General features: G+C 48.3%; 1 protein-coding gene across 1 annotated transcript in view; it reads right to left on the reverse strand.

The window, feature by feature from the left end:
* Positions 1–693: 693 nt before the first annotated feature.
* Positions 694–14,239, reverse strand: part of ZGLP1 (zinc finger, GATA-like protein 1) — a 17,071-nt gene continuing 3,525 nt past the window's right edge. Inside the window, exons 2-6 of the mRNA XM_015428137.1 lie at positions 9,154–9,744; positions 6,033–6,127; positions 4,407–4,500; positions 1,824–1,954; positions 694–710 (exon numbers count right to left, since the gene is read on the reverse strand). Of these exons, the coding sequence (XP_015283623.1) occupies positions 694–710; positions 1,824–1,954; positions 4,407–4,500; positions 6,033–6,127; positions 9,154–9,744 (928 nt within the window). The remainder of the gene's footprint in view (positions 711–1,823; positions 1,955–4,406; positions 4,501–6,032; positions 6,128–9,153; positions 9,745–14,239) is intronic.

The following is a 14,239-nucleotide window of genomic DNA, read 5'->3' on the forward strand; positions in this document are numbered from 1 at the left end:
AAGACAGACGATACCAACACGTAAGCAAAGTGCTTCATTAAGAGGCAATTATTGCTTTTTAAAAAAATCCTGAGCTGTTGAAAGTCCTCCTGTGTTGGAAGGGGTATGTTGCACGCTATTTCTGTTGGACAATCCCCTCCCCGTGTCGGTGGAATTATCACTGTCCCGCAAAGCCTACAATGTGGGAGAATGCTGTTTTTCGACTTTGCTATGTCTCTTTAGAGAAAGGCACTGTTACCCATACTGCAGCAATGTGAATTATGGGTGGGGTTTGGGGTTGAGACAGAGAGAGAGATAGAGAGACTTTAAACCTAGAACTCAAAGAACTTTAACAGATGAATGGTAATTGCTTCAAAATGATTTCTTCACAGACCTTCGGTTGGCCTTCCAGAGAAGATTGAGCTTTTGCCCTCTTATGAACACTTTCAGTTATTGCTGGAAGGCAGAAACGTAAGAAACGCCTCTTTCCCCGAAAACAACATCCACTTCCTTTGACACTTGCACACGATACATGCAAAAAACTCAGGAAACAGTAGAGCAAGAAACGAACAAATACAACTAAGCAAAAATTCATATCCCTACAACCTCTCAGTTGGCATATCCAACGCTCGACTTGCTGTTCATCCAGACCCTTCACTCATGTCAGTCAGATTTCCCAAGAGCTCGTTTGGCATCCAATCTATCTGGAAAGCTTTAGAAAGCTTCCACATCTACAAAAGAAAAAGGACCGCCTTAGATAGGCAACACCACCTGGTTTTAATGCTGGCCAAAGGCACAGGTGGTGGGGAGAAACTGATGTTGTTTGAATCATATCCCGACTTGCTTTAACTCGTTTAATATTTACTCCTCCGCAACAAAAAAAAACCCCTGGAAACTATCGTGCTGGGCCCATACCTGGGGGAAGGGGGGATTAACTGGTGTGGTTAGTCCAGTTCCCACTACTTAGCAGAGTGCTTAAATAAAGCGACAAACGCAGCAGCGTTACTTTACCAGGATACTCAGCTTACAAAACTACACAGAGGCACGCTACAAGTTTAGAGGAGAAATACCTCTCTCTTTATTAGAGAAGTACACTTTGGCTAGGAAAGAGTAGAGACGGGACAGAGTACTAACTTACTCGCTGAAGGATGGAAGGAGATGGCAAGAGGCCCATCTGCCTCATGGTGCCATACAACGCTCCCTCTAAGCTCTGCAGTCTAGTGAGCAAAAATCCCACTTTGTGAGCTCCTGGCATTAAAGTTGTGAGCAAGCAATTTGGCTGCTGCGTAAATCCGTTTGCTCTGGAGCCATCCTCCCTGAGCTAAGATAAAAATGTGTGAGCCGGAGGCTAAAAAGCTGTGAGCTAGCTCATGCTAACTCAGCTTAGAGGGAACACTGGTGCCAAGAGAGGACTACATGTTGTCTCTCTTGGTGTGAGCAGGAAGAGAGTCTCTCTTCAACTGAGAGAACGGAAGGAAGGAAATTGTCCCTGAGAACACAATCTACATACCGAATTAAACTCAGGAAGGAAAGGCCAGTGTGCCTATCTAGCTATCTAGTCTCTCTTGCCACAGTCTGGAGGCGGAGGCAGGGGACACTGCACCTGGAACTTCCAACAAGGGTCTCTCTCAGAGAGTCCTCAGCACCAAACTACAATTCCCAGGATTCCTTTTGAGTAGCCATGACAGTTATACTGGTCAACACAGCTACTGTCCTGACCACTTCTACGGTGCGGCTCATCTAAACCAAGTGTATCTGAGCAGACGTGTTTCGTTCCGCGCGAAAAACCGTTCTGAAGCTGCGGCACCGACGTTTCCCCCTCTTCTGCCCCCAACGCCTGGTACCTTTTTCAGACTTCTGCTGGGCAGCTGACATGTGGAATTTGTCGCCACAACTGGAACAATGAGAGCAGGGCTTCCCTCCGTGCTTCGGAATATTCCAGCACTGAAAACACCGGATCCTGTATTTTTTGTATCTGAAAAAGTGGTGGGGGGGTGAGTGGGGGGGGACACAGGCACACAATACTGAGAATATAATTTGTCGTTATCCTTGTAGAGTTTCTTCATCTGTACTCTAACCCAGGGGACCCCAGACGTTTTGAGCCTGTGGGTCAAATCCAGATTAAATGTGAGATTCCTATATTGGGTACAAGGATTTACTTATTTCTGCATTCACTTTGTTTTATAGAGACTGATAAGCCAGTATGATATAATGAAATATCACTGGAATATCACTGGAATCCTTTGTTTCTAGATTTGTTCCTGAGGAAAGACCAGAGGTCTGAAACACTCAGATATCCGGTAAAACTGTTGACTGAAAGAGAAACACAGACTGATTGAACTTTGAGCAGACGGCTTTTGTGAATTTGAATAAGGACACAAGACTGTTCGAGGGATACAGATTGAGAGAGACTTGAGCAGACTGCTATGTGGATTTCTGTCGACCTTTGTAGCTTTTTCCCATGATGGAATATGTTGTTCGTCTTTATTACCAGACACTAAATGACGTTATGGCTTTAATATTGTCTCATTTGTTGTCGTCAGGGCTATTTTTGGGCAGGAACGCACAGGAACGGAGCTCTGAGACTCCAAGTGAAGGGCGGGGTATAAATCCAATCCTTCTTCTTCTTCTTCTTCTTTGGACTGTTAACCCCCAGGTGATACCTGGGAATCTCCTGCTATTAATCTCTGGACGACCAAGGTCAGTTTCCTGAAGAAAAATGACTGCTTTGGAGAGTGGGCTCTATAGCTTTTTAAACCCGCTGAGGTCTCTCCCATCCCCAAGCCCCGCCCTCCACAAGCCTCACCCCCCAAATCTCCAGGCCTTCCCCAACCCAGAAGGGGCATCCCTCCTCAGGAGGTGGAACCAGCCACAAAATGGTCGCCAGGGCTCCCCTTCCGTCACTCAGTGAAGGTTCTTGTGCTGTGGTGGCAGCTGCTGCCAAAGCAATGTTTTTAAAACACTGCATAGTGAGTAAAATCTACAATGGCCAATCGAAAGCCTCGCTGGGCAAAAGCCCCACCCCCTTTTCTAAAAACATTTGGCGGGCACCGGAACAGGTATTGGCGGGCACCATGTTGAGGACCCTAGCTCTAAGCACCTTACGGTTTAAGGTGAAAAAAAATGGCCAGTGGGAAATCCCAGGTACCCAACAGAGAAGAAAGAAGAAGCATCCATTGTGTCATATTAAGGACTCTGGCTTCATCTACACATTACACAGACATCAGCTATGGATAATCTATGGCAGGGGTGTCGAACTCATTTGTTATGAGGGCCGGATTTGACATAAATGAGACCTTGTCGGGCTGGGCCGTGTGTGTCATAAAATGTAATGCCAGGTAGCAGAAATATATAAACTTTATAAAGGACACAAACACAAAGGTGTTTTTTTTTAAACTCAAAATAAAAACATGCTTAAAACATTACCACTCTTGCAATATTTTGTTTATTTAACAGGGTCTGATAACTGACACCTCTTGCTCTGAATTATTGCATCAAAATGTCTGTGCTGTTGCAGTCCTGAGTATGCCGTTCAGGTGTGTACCTGTAAGATGCAAACCTACAATGATGCAGCAGCAGCAGAACTGGAAGAAGAAGCAGAAGACAGCCTGTTCCACTGTGGGCCACATAGAAGCCTTCCGGGGGCCTGATCTGGCCCCTGGGCCAAAAGTTTGACACCCCTGATCTATGGCATTTCTGGTTAAACAGATGGTGGTAACTTTAAGATTACCTATGGATAAACTGCGGCTTCCCCTGTGTTAAAAGATGGAGGTAACTTCAAGATTACCTATAGGTAATCTATGGCATCCCCTGGTTAAACAGACATTACCTATAGATAATCTACAGCATCCCCTGGTTAAACAGACATTACCTATAGATAATCTACAGCAATGATGGCGAACCTTTTAGAGACCGAGTGCCCAAACTGCGACCCAAAACCCACTTATTTATCGCAAAGTGCCAACACGGCAATTTAACCTGAATACTGAGGTTTTACTTTAGAAAAAACAACTCATACATTAACTTAAGATGATCCAAACAAAGTAAGGAAAGCAATCCCAAATGCTTTCATTTACTTAACATTATTTGGCAGAGAATTCGACACTTTAATGATGGTCTGGGCCTGGCTGGGGCGATGGCACGCGTGCCCACAGAGAGGGCTCTGAGTGCCACCTCTGGCACCCGTGCCATAGGTCCGCTGCCACTGATCTACAGCATCCCCTAGTTAAACAAATGGTGGTAACTTCAAGATTACCTACGGATAAACTATGGTATCCCCGATTAAACAAATGGTGGTAATTTCAAGATTAACCGTGGATATTCGCCGCATCCACTGATTAAGCAGATGGTGGTTAACTTCAAGATTATCTAGGGACAAACCTTGGTCAAAAATCACATGGGATACCGGGTAGTGAAAAGCGTAGTACCTAATGCCGCATGCATTGCAGAGGGGGGTCCCATCTTCAGCATCTCTCCACTGCGGTGTCTTCCTGGTCTTGCAAGAAGCACAGCATTTACTCCCTTAAAGACAAAAAAGGGCTGGCTGGCGTTATTTGATTTCTTTTTAAATTAATACATCTGAGTCAACGTTCGCTCTAAGCCGTGGAGTCTCGTGAGCAAAAATTCTACTTTGTGAGCTACTGGCATTAACGTTGCGAGCGAGCGACTTGGCTGCTGCATCAACTGGTTTGCTCTGGAGCCCCATCCTTTCTGAGCGGAGACAAAAATCTGCGAGTTGGAGGCTAAAAAACTGTGATCTGTTTCACACTGACTCAGCTTAGAGGAACACTGATCTGAACTACTCCGATCCATCCGCTTGGATCCTCAGCAGGTCAAGCGGAGGAAACTAGCAGAAGGCAGCCGCTTCCCGTGCCACTGAAGGCTTCTTCCCCACCCCGAATTGTGACCCACAGCATGGGGAAAACTGGGTCTGCGGGAGGAGAGGAGGGGCTTTGCAAAAATCGCTCTCCCCTTCCTCTGCAAATGGAAGGGCCATTCAGTTGGAAGAGCAAAATTTGGACGGCCACAACCCTGCCTCAAGCATCCCTCTGTTGTAGAAATTTAATTCCAGTCAGAAAGAAGAAGTCAAAAGGAGGAGGAAGATGCTTAGTGTTTTATTGCAACAGGACACTTGAAAACAGGCCAAACTAGCCCATCAAAACTGACTGCTTTCTGGACACCATCAGGAAGTACATGAGAATTTAGACATAATCTTAAAAAAAAACAAAATTCAAAGAGCATAATTGGTTACAAAGGACACTGCGTCATTTGACTAATTATCTACTCATTGGTCAATTTTGAAAACAGGTGTACTTACATAGTATCTTAAGTGTTTACCTAACCCTAACCTGAATAATATTAGCCAAGAATTCTTTATACACAAACAAAAAGTGTGTTTTTCCTGATACGAAACTAAAAGCCTTCTTAATCCAGACACTGCAAAGCTCTTACCCTAAACAACTAAGAACCCATGAACTCTATACCCAGGGGTAATTTCCTGCAGGAGCACACAGGAGCGGAGTTCCGGCAGTAAAGAGCCCAGGGGGCGGGCACATGCAACAAGCCCCGCCCCCTGCTCCCAGCAGCCCTTAGTCAGCGCAAGAAGCAGCCAGGTAAGCTGCAGAGCCCCCCCCCTGGCCCCCTGGTCCAAAACAGTCCAGTGGCACCTTTAAGACCAAGTTTTATTCAGGCACAAGCTCTCCCTCCTCTGCGAGGGCAGATCTGCACGTTCCCCCCCCCCAATAGCTAGCAACCCAAAACAGTCCAGTGGAGCCTGAGCAGTGGGTGTTGCCTTCTGACACACTTCCGGTGATGTCGGGGTGTGTGGCACATGCAAATAAGTTATGCTAATGAGTCATGCTAATGAGCTCCTGCACCTCTTTTTCTATGAAATGACCCCTGATGTTGGGTACACCTGCTCTAACGCTTTACACCTACGTCTTCTGAAAAACCGAGGCTCCCATTTGCCTTCCAAACTCTTAAAACATCGCCACTTATACTACCTAATGCTTGAAAAATAGTACATATATTGACAGCCCGAAGAATTAACATACGGTGGGTGGAGAGAGAGGCTTCCTTCTCCTTTGCACAGGCAGTGTTGCAGTCTTCTCTGGTTAAAGACACCGGGGTTCTTTTCTTAAGTTTCTCACTGAACACAGATTAGAAGGATAATATTTCAGGGATGCTTTTAAAGATCTGATTTCCAAACTAACTGCCATCGGTTTTACACCCTGCTCTGTTTCTAAGGCCTGCAAACAACCTTTGCTTACCTCAACCACCTTTACAGGTCACCGCTATTCTTCTTCTAGGTAAAAGTAAAGGTACAGGTACCCCTTGCTCGAAAGCTAGTCGAATCCGACTCTGGGGGATGGTGCTCATTTCCGTTTCCAAGCTGAAGAGCCAGTGCTGTCCGAAGACTTCTCCGTGGTCATGTGGCCGGTATGACTAGATGACGAGGCGCACGGAACGCTGTTACCTTCCCACCGACTCTAGGGGGCGGTGCTCATCTCCGTTTCCAAGCCGAAGAGCCAGCGATGTCCGAAGACTTCTACGTAGTCATGTGGCCGGCATGACTAGATGCCGAGGCGCACGGAATGCTGTTACCTTCTTGCTTTCGAACTGCTAGGGTGGCAGGAGCTCACTCCGTCACTAGGGTCTCGAACTGCTGAACTACAGACCTTCCAGTTGCACCTGAGCATCTTAACCTCTGGGGGGGGGGGATCAAGGAGCATTATATTCTCAAGAACGGCTGACCATGGAAGTTGGGATGTATGACGTCACACAGATCTAAAGCCACCATGCTACCTAGTTGTGACGTGCGATCAGAATAAGGGAGAAGGCATTTGGAAAAACAACTCACAGCCAATGCTCCCTCTAAGCTGTGGAGCGAGCAAAAATTCGACTTTGTGAGTTCCTGGCATTAAAGCTGTGAGCGAGCGATTTGGTTCCTGCATAAATCAAGTTTGCTCTGGAGCCCTGCTTCCTGAGCCAAGACAAAAACGTGTGAGCCGGAGGCTAGAAAACTGTGAGCGAGCTCGCACTAACTCAGCTTAGAGGGAACACTGCGAGTCACAGCATGTTTTTTAAAAAAGGCTAATGTTAACGAAATCCTTTGGGGCAGGAGGACACGGAACGTCACAGCTATTTAAATCTCTGGCCCAGGTTAGCTTGATCTTGTCGAAACTCAGGGTCGGTCCTGGTCAATGTTCCCTCTAAGCTGTGGAGTCTTGTGAGCAAAAATTCCACTTTGTGAGCTACCGGCATTGAAGTTGTGAGCGAGCGATTTGGCTCCTGCATGAATTAGTTTGCTCTGGAGCCCTCCTTCCTGAGCTAAGACAAAAATGTGTGAGCTGGAGGCTAAAAAACTGTGAGCTAGCTCACACTAACTCAGTTTAGAGGGAACACTGGTCCTGGTTAGTACTTGGATGAGAGACTACCAAGAAAGCCTAGGGTCGCCACAAAGAGACAGCCAGTGGCAAGCCACCTCTGAACAACTCTTGCCTTAAAGTAAAGCAACGTGTTTTTTTAAATCTGCAAAGCCATCCAGATCTTGAGCGGCTGATCGGAAACCCTGCTGGCTAAAAGCTCCACCCTGGCCCCACTCACTTTCTAAAAACACTTGGCAGCTGCCAGTCAAGGTGGCAATGGGTGTCTTGGCGCCCACGGTCACCATGTTGGGGACCCCTGGTGCTGAATCACAGAATCACAGAGAGTTGAAAGGGGCCACAAGAGGCCATCTGGTCCAACCCCCCTGCTCAGTGCAGGATCAGCCTAGAGCATCCCTGGCCAGTGCTGGTCCAGCTGCTGCTTGAAGACTGCCAGGGAGGGGGAGCTCACCACCTCCCCAATCAGCTGATTCCACTGTGGCACAACTCATACCTTCCCGCCCTCGATTTCAACCCATGATTGCGAGTCCTCTGCCAATGTTCCCTCTAAGCCGTGGAGTCTTGTGAGCAAAAATCCTATTTTGTGAGCTGCTGGCATCAAAGTTGTGAGCGAGCAATTTGGCTCCTGCATAAACTAGTTTGCTCTGGAGCCCCATCCTTCCCGAGCTAATACAAAAATGTGTGAGCTGCAGGCTAAAAAACCTGTGAGCTAACTCACACTAACTCGGCTTAGAGGGAACACTGGTCCTCTCCTCTGCTGCCAATGGAAGGAGGAGGAGGAGGAGACTGGATTTATACCCCGCCCTTCACTCGGAGTCTCAGAGCGGCTTACAAACTCCTTTCCCTTCCCCTCCCCACCACAGACACCCTGTGAGGTAGGCGGGGCTGAGAGAGCTCTGACAGAAACTGCTCTTTTTCAAGGACAGCTCTGACAGAACTAGGTCCAAGGTCATCCAGCAGCTGCAACTGGAGGAGTGGGGAATCAAACCCGGTTCTCCCATAACAAATGGGAACAGCCCCCTGCCCTCCTCCTCCAAGTGACAGCCCTTCAAATACTTTGAGAGAACAATCGTGTCCCCCCTCGACCTCTTCTTCTCCAGACTGAACATTCCCAGGTCCCTCGGCCTTTCCTCACATAGGGCTTGGTCTCCAGGCAACCCCCCCCCCCATCATCCTCGTCGCTCTCCTCTGCACCCACTCCCTTCTCTGTGTAGACACAGGTCGAATCTGCATTTGCATTTTAAAATCAGTTTCGGGCTGCTGTGACGCCGTCTTTCTCTGTGCTTGTTTGAACGTCGGTTTGGAGAAGATTCTTTTAAAGCACTGTGTAGGCACAATGACAGTGCAGCCGCCACAAAAGGGCAATAAACATATGTGGCCGTGCAAAAGTATGCTGGCACTCTTGAGGTGTGAAAACGACACCAAATGTAGACAGCTTTTTTTGAAGACGGGGTCAGAAGGCTGGGGCACGGAGGAGGAGGAGGAGGAGGAGGAGGAGGAGGAGGAGATTGGATTTATACCCCGCCCTTCACTACCCGAAGGAGTCTCAGAGCAGCGTACAAACTCCTTTCCCTTCCCCTCCCCACAACAGACACCCTGTGAGGTAGGTGGGGCTGAGAGAGCTCTTGAGAGAACTGCTCCTGAGAGAACAGCTCCGAGAGAACTTGTGACTGACCCAAGGTCACGCCATCAGTTCCATGCGGAGGAGTGGGGAATCAGACCCGGTTCTCTCAGATTAGAGTCCACCACTCTTGACCACTACACCGACCTGGATCCCCAGCCTCGGTACCTGCTGTATTGGTGGCTCATGAGGAGCCGGCAGCCCTCTGGACCGCTGTGATGGAGACAGAGCTGCATCTGGAAGGCCACCCCTTGGAAGTCTGGGTCCAGAGGCTCACAGCTCCGCCGGGGCCTGCCCTGCTTGCGGGGCGCTCGTCCCACGCCCTCCTGCGGCTCAGGAAGGCCAGTCTCCTGAAGAAGCACCGCCCCAGGCCCCTCCACGGGGGCATTCGACGGAGGAGGACTGCCAGGCGGTTCCGGGAAGAGGGCGCCGGGGGTCCATTCCTGCGCAAGCCCTTTGCCTTCCGCGGCCTCAGCAAAGTCGACGGGCTTCGCGACGAGGGTCGAGCAGTGCAAGCTGATGAGGCTCAGAGCGTCCAGGGAGCCGAACGAGGCTAAGGACGGGAAGAAGCAGCCGTTCTGGGGCACCCCGGCGTCGCACGCGGGGTGTACGGCCAAGCCGGCTGGTCGCTGATGCTTTTCGGGGTTGCCGGCGATCGTGTCCAGGTGGGAGAAGAGCAGGTCGGTTTCCGGCCCTAGGCCGAGGGCTCTGCTGTTTGGGATCTGGAGGCAGCAAGCCATGCCGCTGAACGGCCCACACCTGCAGGGAAGAGAGAGCACTGGCGAAGAGGGACGGAGAAAAAAACCACCCATAACTAGAGATGTGAAGGCCCGGGGAAAAAAATGGAAAAATTAGGAAAAAACCCTGTTTTTCCCCCGTTTTTTTTCCTGAAGCCTTTTTCGTTTCCCCCCAAAAAAACTGGAAACATTGAAAAAAGAAAAGGAAAAAAATTGATTATGGAATGTTTTATTTTATTAACATGATGAATAAAATATTTTAGGACAAGGTGTTCATATATTTTCCAAATCATTCCTAAAAACTATGTATCGTATCACATTGATCTAATTTCTGTGCACTGAGGACAAGCAAGTCCTAGGTTACAAACTGTACTCTCCAATGCAAGAACAAAATGCATTTCTTCATTTAGGAGGTGCTATTGTCACAAGAAAATAAAAAGGTATCAGTTTTGTCTTTGCGTGTGGGTGGGTATTCTGTTTGTAATAACTGGTTGGATACGCTATATTTTTAATATGCTAGTTGAGATCATTTCATGCCAAGTAAAAATGTCCATGGATTATGGAAAAAGCAAGAGAGTACCAGAAAAATATCTACTTCTGCTTCATTGACTATGCTAAAGCCTTTGACTGTGTGGATCACAACAAACTATGGCAGGTCCTTAAAGAGATGGGAGTACCAGACCACCTCACATGTCTCTTGAGAAACCTGTATAAGGGCCAAGAAGCGACAGTTAGAACCGGATATGGAACAACTGATTGGTTCAGCATAGGGAAAGGAGTACGACAAGGATGTATATTGTCACCTTGCTTATTTAATATATATGCAGAGTACATCATGCGAAATGCTGGCCTGGATGAATCACAAGCGGGAATTAAGATTGCTGGGGAAAAGATCAACAACCTCAGATATGCAGATGATACCACTCTAATGGCTGAAAGTGAAAAGGATCTAAAGAGCCTCTTGCTCAGAGTAAAAGAGGAGAGCGCAAAAGTGGGCTTGAAGCTCAACATCAAAAAAACTAAGATCATGGCATCCGGCCCCATCACTCCTTGGCAAATAGAAGGGGAAGTCGTGGAAGTAGTGACAGACTTCACGTTCCTGGGATCCCAGATCACCGCAGACTGTGACTGCAGCCATGAAATTAAAAGACGCCTGCTCCTTGGGAGGAAAGCGATGGCGAACCTAAGCAGCATGATAAAAAGTAGAGACATCACCCTGCCAACAAAAGTCCGCATGGTCAAAGCAATGGTATTCCCAGTAGTCATGTATGGCTGTGAGAGTTGGACTATAAGGAAGGCCGAGCGCCGAAGAATAGATTCTTTTGAACTATGGTGCTGGAGAAGACTCTTGAGAGTCCCTTGGACTGCAAAAAGATCAAATCAGTCAATCCTAAAAGAAATCCACCCTGACTGTTCCCTGGAAGGCCAGATAATGAAACTGAAGCTCAAATACTTTGGCCACCAAATGAGAAGGGAGCACTCCCTGGAGAAGACCCTGATGCTGGGAAAGATTGAAGGTCAAAGAAGACGGGGACGGCAAAGGATGAGATGGTTAGACGGTGTCATCGATGCAACGAACATGAAATTGAGCCAACTTCAGAAGACGGCGGAAGACAGGAGGGCCTGGCGGGAGATGATCCATGGGGTCGCGAAGAGTCGGACTCGACTGTGCGACTGAACAACAACAAAAATGTCCATAGTCATATTTTATGTTCCTAAAGTAACAGAATGACTTTCAATCTTGAAAAGAAAAAAGAAGAGCTAATGTAGCATTTTTTTTCAATTTTTCCAAAAATTTCCAGTTTTTTCCGAGCTTCAAAATTTCCAGAAATTTTACATCTTGACCCGTAACATCCTGCCCTCCTCTCTCCCCTGTTCAGCTTCTGAAGGGAGAAGACTCTTTCATGAGGGGTCTCCCCAACCTTTTTGACCCCGCGGGGACTTTTGGAATTCTGACACTGGACGGTGGCCACAGCCACAAAATGGCCGCCCCAAGCGGCACAACCCAACCACAAAATGGCTGCCACGAGTGGCGGAGCCAACCACAAAATCTCAGGGAGTGAGATCACACATACTTCAATACTTCACGTAGAAGCTCTGTTTAGCAGGATGCCTTTTAAAATGAGCCTAATTTCTGCATACACACAACTTATCTTCAGTCGTACAGTCATACATCCTTGGTGCTGTGGTGGCAGCGGCTGTCGAAACAGTTTTTTTTAAAAAAAATTCTCCAGAGCCAATCAGAACCCCAATGGCCATTCAGGAGCCCTGCCGGGCAAAAGCCCCTTTTGGCTTTCTAGAAACATTTGCTGGGCACAAGGAAGGGTATTTAGGGGCACCACGTAGGGCTGCTCTACACTCTAGAGGGAAGAGATCTCACATCCACCCGCAGTAGCACTCTACACTGTTGCCTAAGCTGTGGAGTCCTGTGAGCAGAAATTCTACTTGGTGAGCTGCCGGCATAAATCAGTTTGCTCTGGAGCCACCCTTCCTGAGCGAAGACAAAAATGTGTGAGCCGGAGGCTAAAAAAAACTGTGATTTAGCTCACACTAACTCAGCTTAGAGGAAGCACTGCCAACGTATTCCCCCTCAACCGAACATCTTTTTTTTTATTCTCAGGATAGTCCCACCCAAGTGCTTTTATTCATGCTTCTATGGGACCAGTCTTCAAGGACGCCTTCCCTGAGGAAACATTTGCCAAAAGACATAATATTTGCAGGAATTTTGAAGCCACAGAAAAACATCCCCGCCCCCTCCTTTTGAAATGGAAATTTTTGCGGAACCGAAATACATGCAACGTCTACTTTCCTATCAAACCTAGGCTTATTTCACTGATTTAACCACATAACATGCATCATACAAAACTGTCCTGTCCGGCATTTTTATGGAATGTCTTCCACTTACTATAAAGAAAACTGCAAATGTATAATACTTGAGAAAGAGTCACAAACTGCTGTACCCTGTGCTCCCATGCCATATGTATCTTAATTTTGGTCACCTGAAAGGTAGGGGAAAAATAAAGGTTGAAAGCAGAAAACAAATTCTCTAATAAACAAACGAACACGTATTATTTGGACACAAGCTCTGTCACAATCAAAACATGGATATTAAGTTAAACTGTGCTCTTGCATAATGTATTATGGCCCCGTTCACACGGCGAATTTGCCGCGGGAGAGCCACGGGTGGTGGGCGGATTATCCGTGCGCGATCACACCCCAACATCTGGGAAGTGGAGCGCACCCGTGGCCAACCCGTGGCTTACCGCCGAAAGCGCGCGATAAAAAAGTAGTACCTCCAAGGTACTGGCAAATGGTTTGCCGTGGGCTGCCTCTGGATGCCCGCGATGTGATCGCGCTGGTGCATGGCTTTCCCCTCCGGCCCCTCGTTTACGCGCCGGCGCCGAGGGAAGGACCTGTGGTGTGCCGTCGGTGCGTCTGATTGTATAATCGCGGATCAAACTGCGCCGGGGCACTTTGCCACGCCTCCCTCCCGCGATATCCGGCCCGTGTGACCAGGGCCTATGACTAAACACATTAGAGCACGTTGTTTCCAAAACTATCCACATTTAAACCAAAAAAGAATCTTGAACAAGTTGTTTATGTCCACAGTATATGTAAGAATTATCACTGGGTTCTGATGGCTAGATTTTAGTTACTATCTTTTAATGTTTTCTCTTTATTATTTGTATTTTGCAAACCTCCTCAGGCCAGTTCCTGGAGAGGCAGTATAAAACTCCTCTTAACAAAATTCAAACGTCTTCCATAATCACTTTCATGATACTACGCATGTTTGAGTAAAACCTTCTCTTGCATTTCATTCATTCCACAAGGAAGGTGGGGAAATAGGGGGTCCCCCCCCCAGCATTCCTCCAGATCAGGGCTGCTAAGCTTTTCTGAGCTTGGGAGCACCTTTGGAATTCTCACACAGGGAGCTGGATGCAAAATGGCTGCCTCATGAGGCGGAGCCAACCAACAAAATGGCTGCTGCAGGAGTTGGAGCCACACTGAGAGGGAGCTCAAGTGCTGGGGAGAAGAGAGATAGTTTACAAATACACTGGGAAAGAAGGGGGGTGGGAGAAAAGAAAACCAACGTGGTGGTGGCCACCTCCACCCCCTCTAAGGCCCCGGTCACACGGTCACATGGGCAAGAAAATGCGGGGAGGAAGTGTGGCTGTTTGCCCCGGAGCAAAATAACGCGCAGATGCGCGATCAGACGTCCCGTTGAGGTCCCGTGGTTAGGGGGGAGGTGCCGATCACAGGACAATCCTGTGGCACGGCAAAGAAGCGGCCTCTCTAGCAAAAGGCTCCACGCGGGTTTAACCCCTTTCAGGACTGCAGAGGAATGCAAACTGTGTCCTCCATCTGTTCCCCTCTAGGCCGGGCTGCCCTCCCACCACGCCCCCCCTGCACACATCAGCCGGGCTGCCCTCCCGCCACGCCCCCCCTGCACCTCCCCCTCTGCCGCCCGGTGCAGAGAGTTCCTCTCGAGCAGGCCGAGCCAGGAGTGTGGGGGGGGG

The sequence above is a fragment of the Gekko japonicus genome, unplaced genomic scaffold, assembly GCF_001447785.1.
Source record: "Gekko japonicus isolate JY-2015 unplaced genomic scaffold, Gekko_japonicus_V1.1 scaffold1385, whole genome shotgun sequence".
Taxonomy (NCBI): Eukaryota; Metazoa; Chordata; class Lepidosauria; order Squamata; family Gekkonidae; genus Gekko; species Gekko japonicus.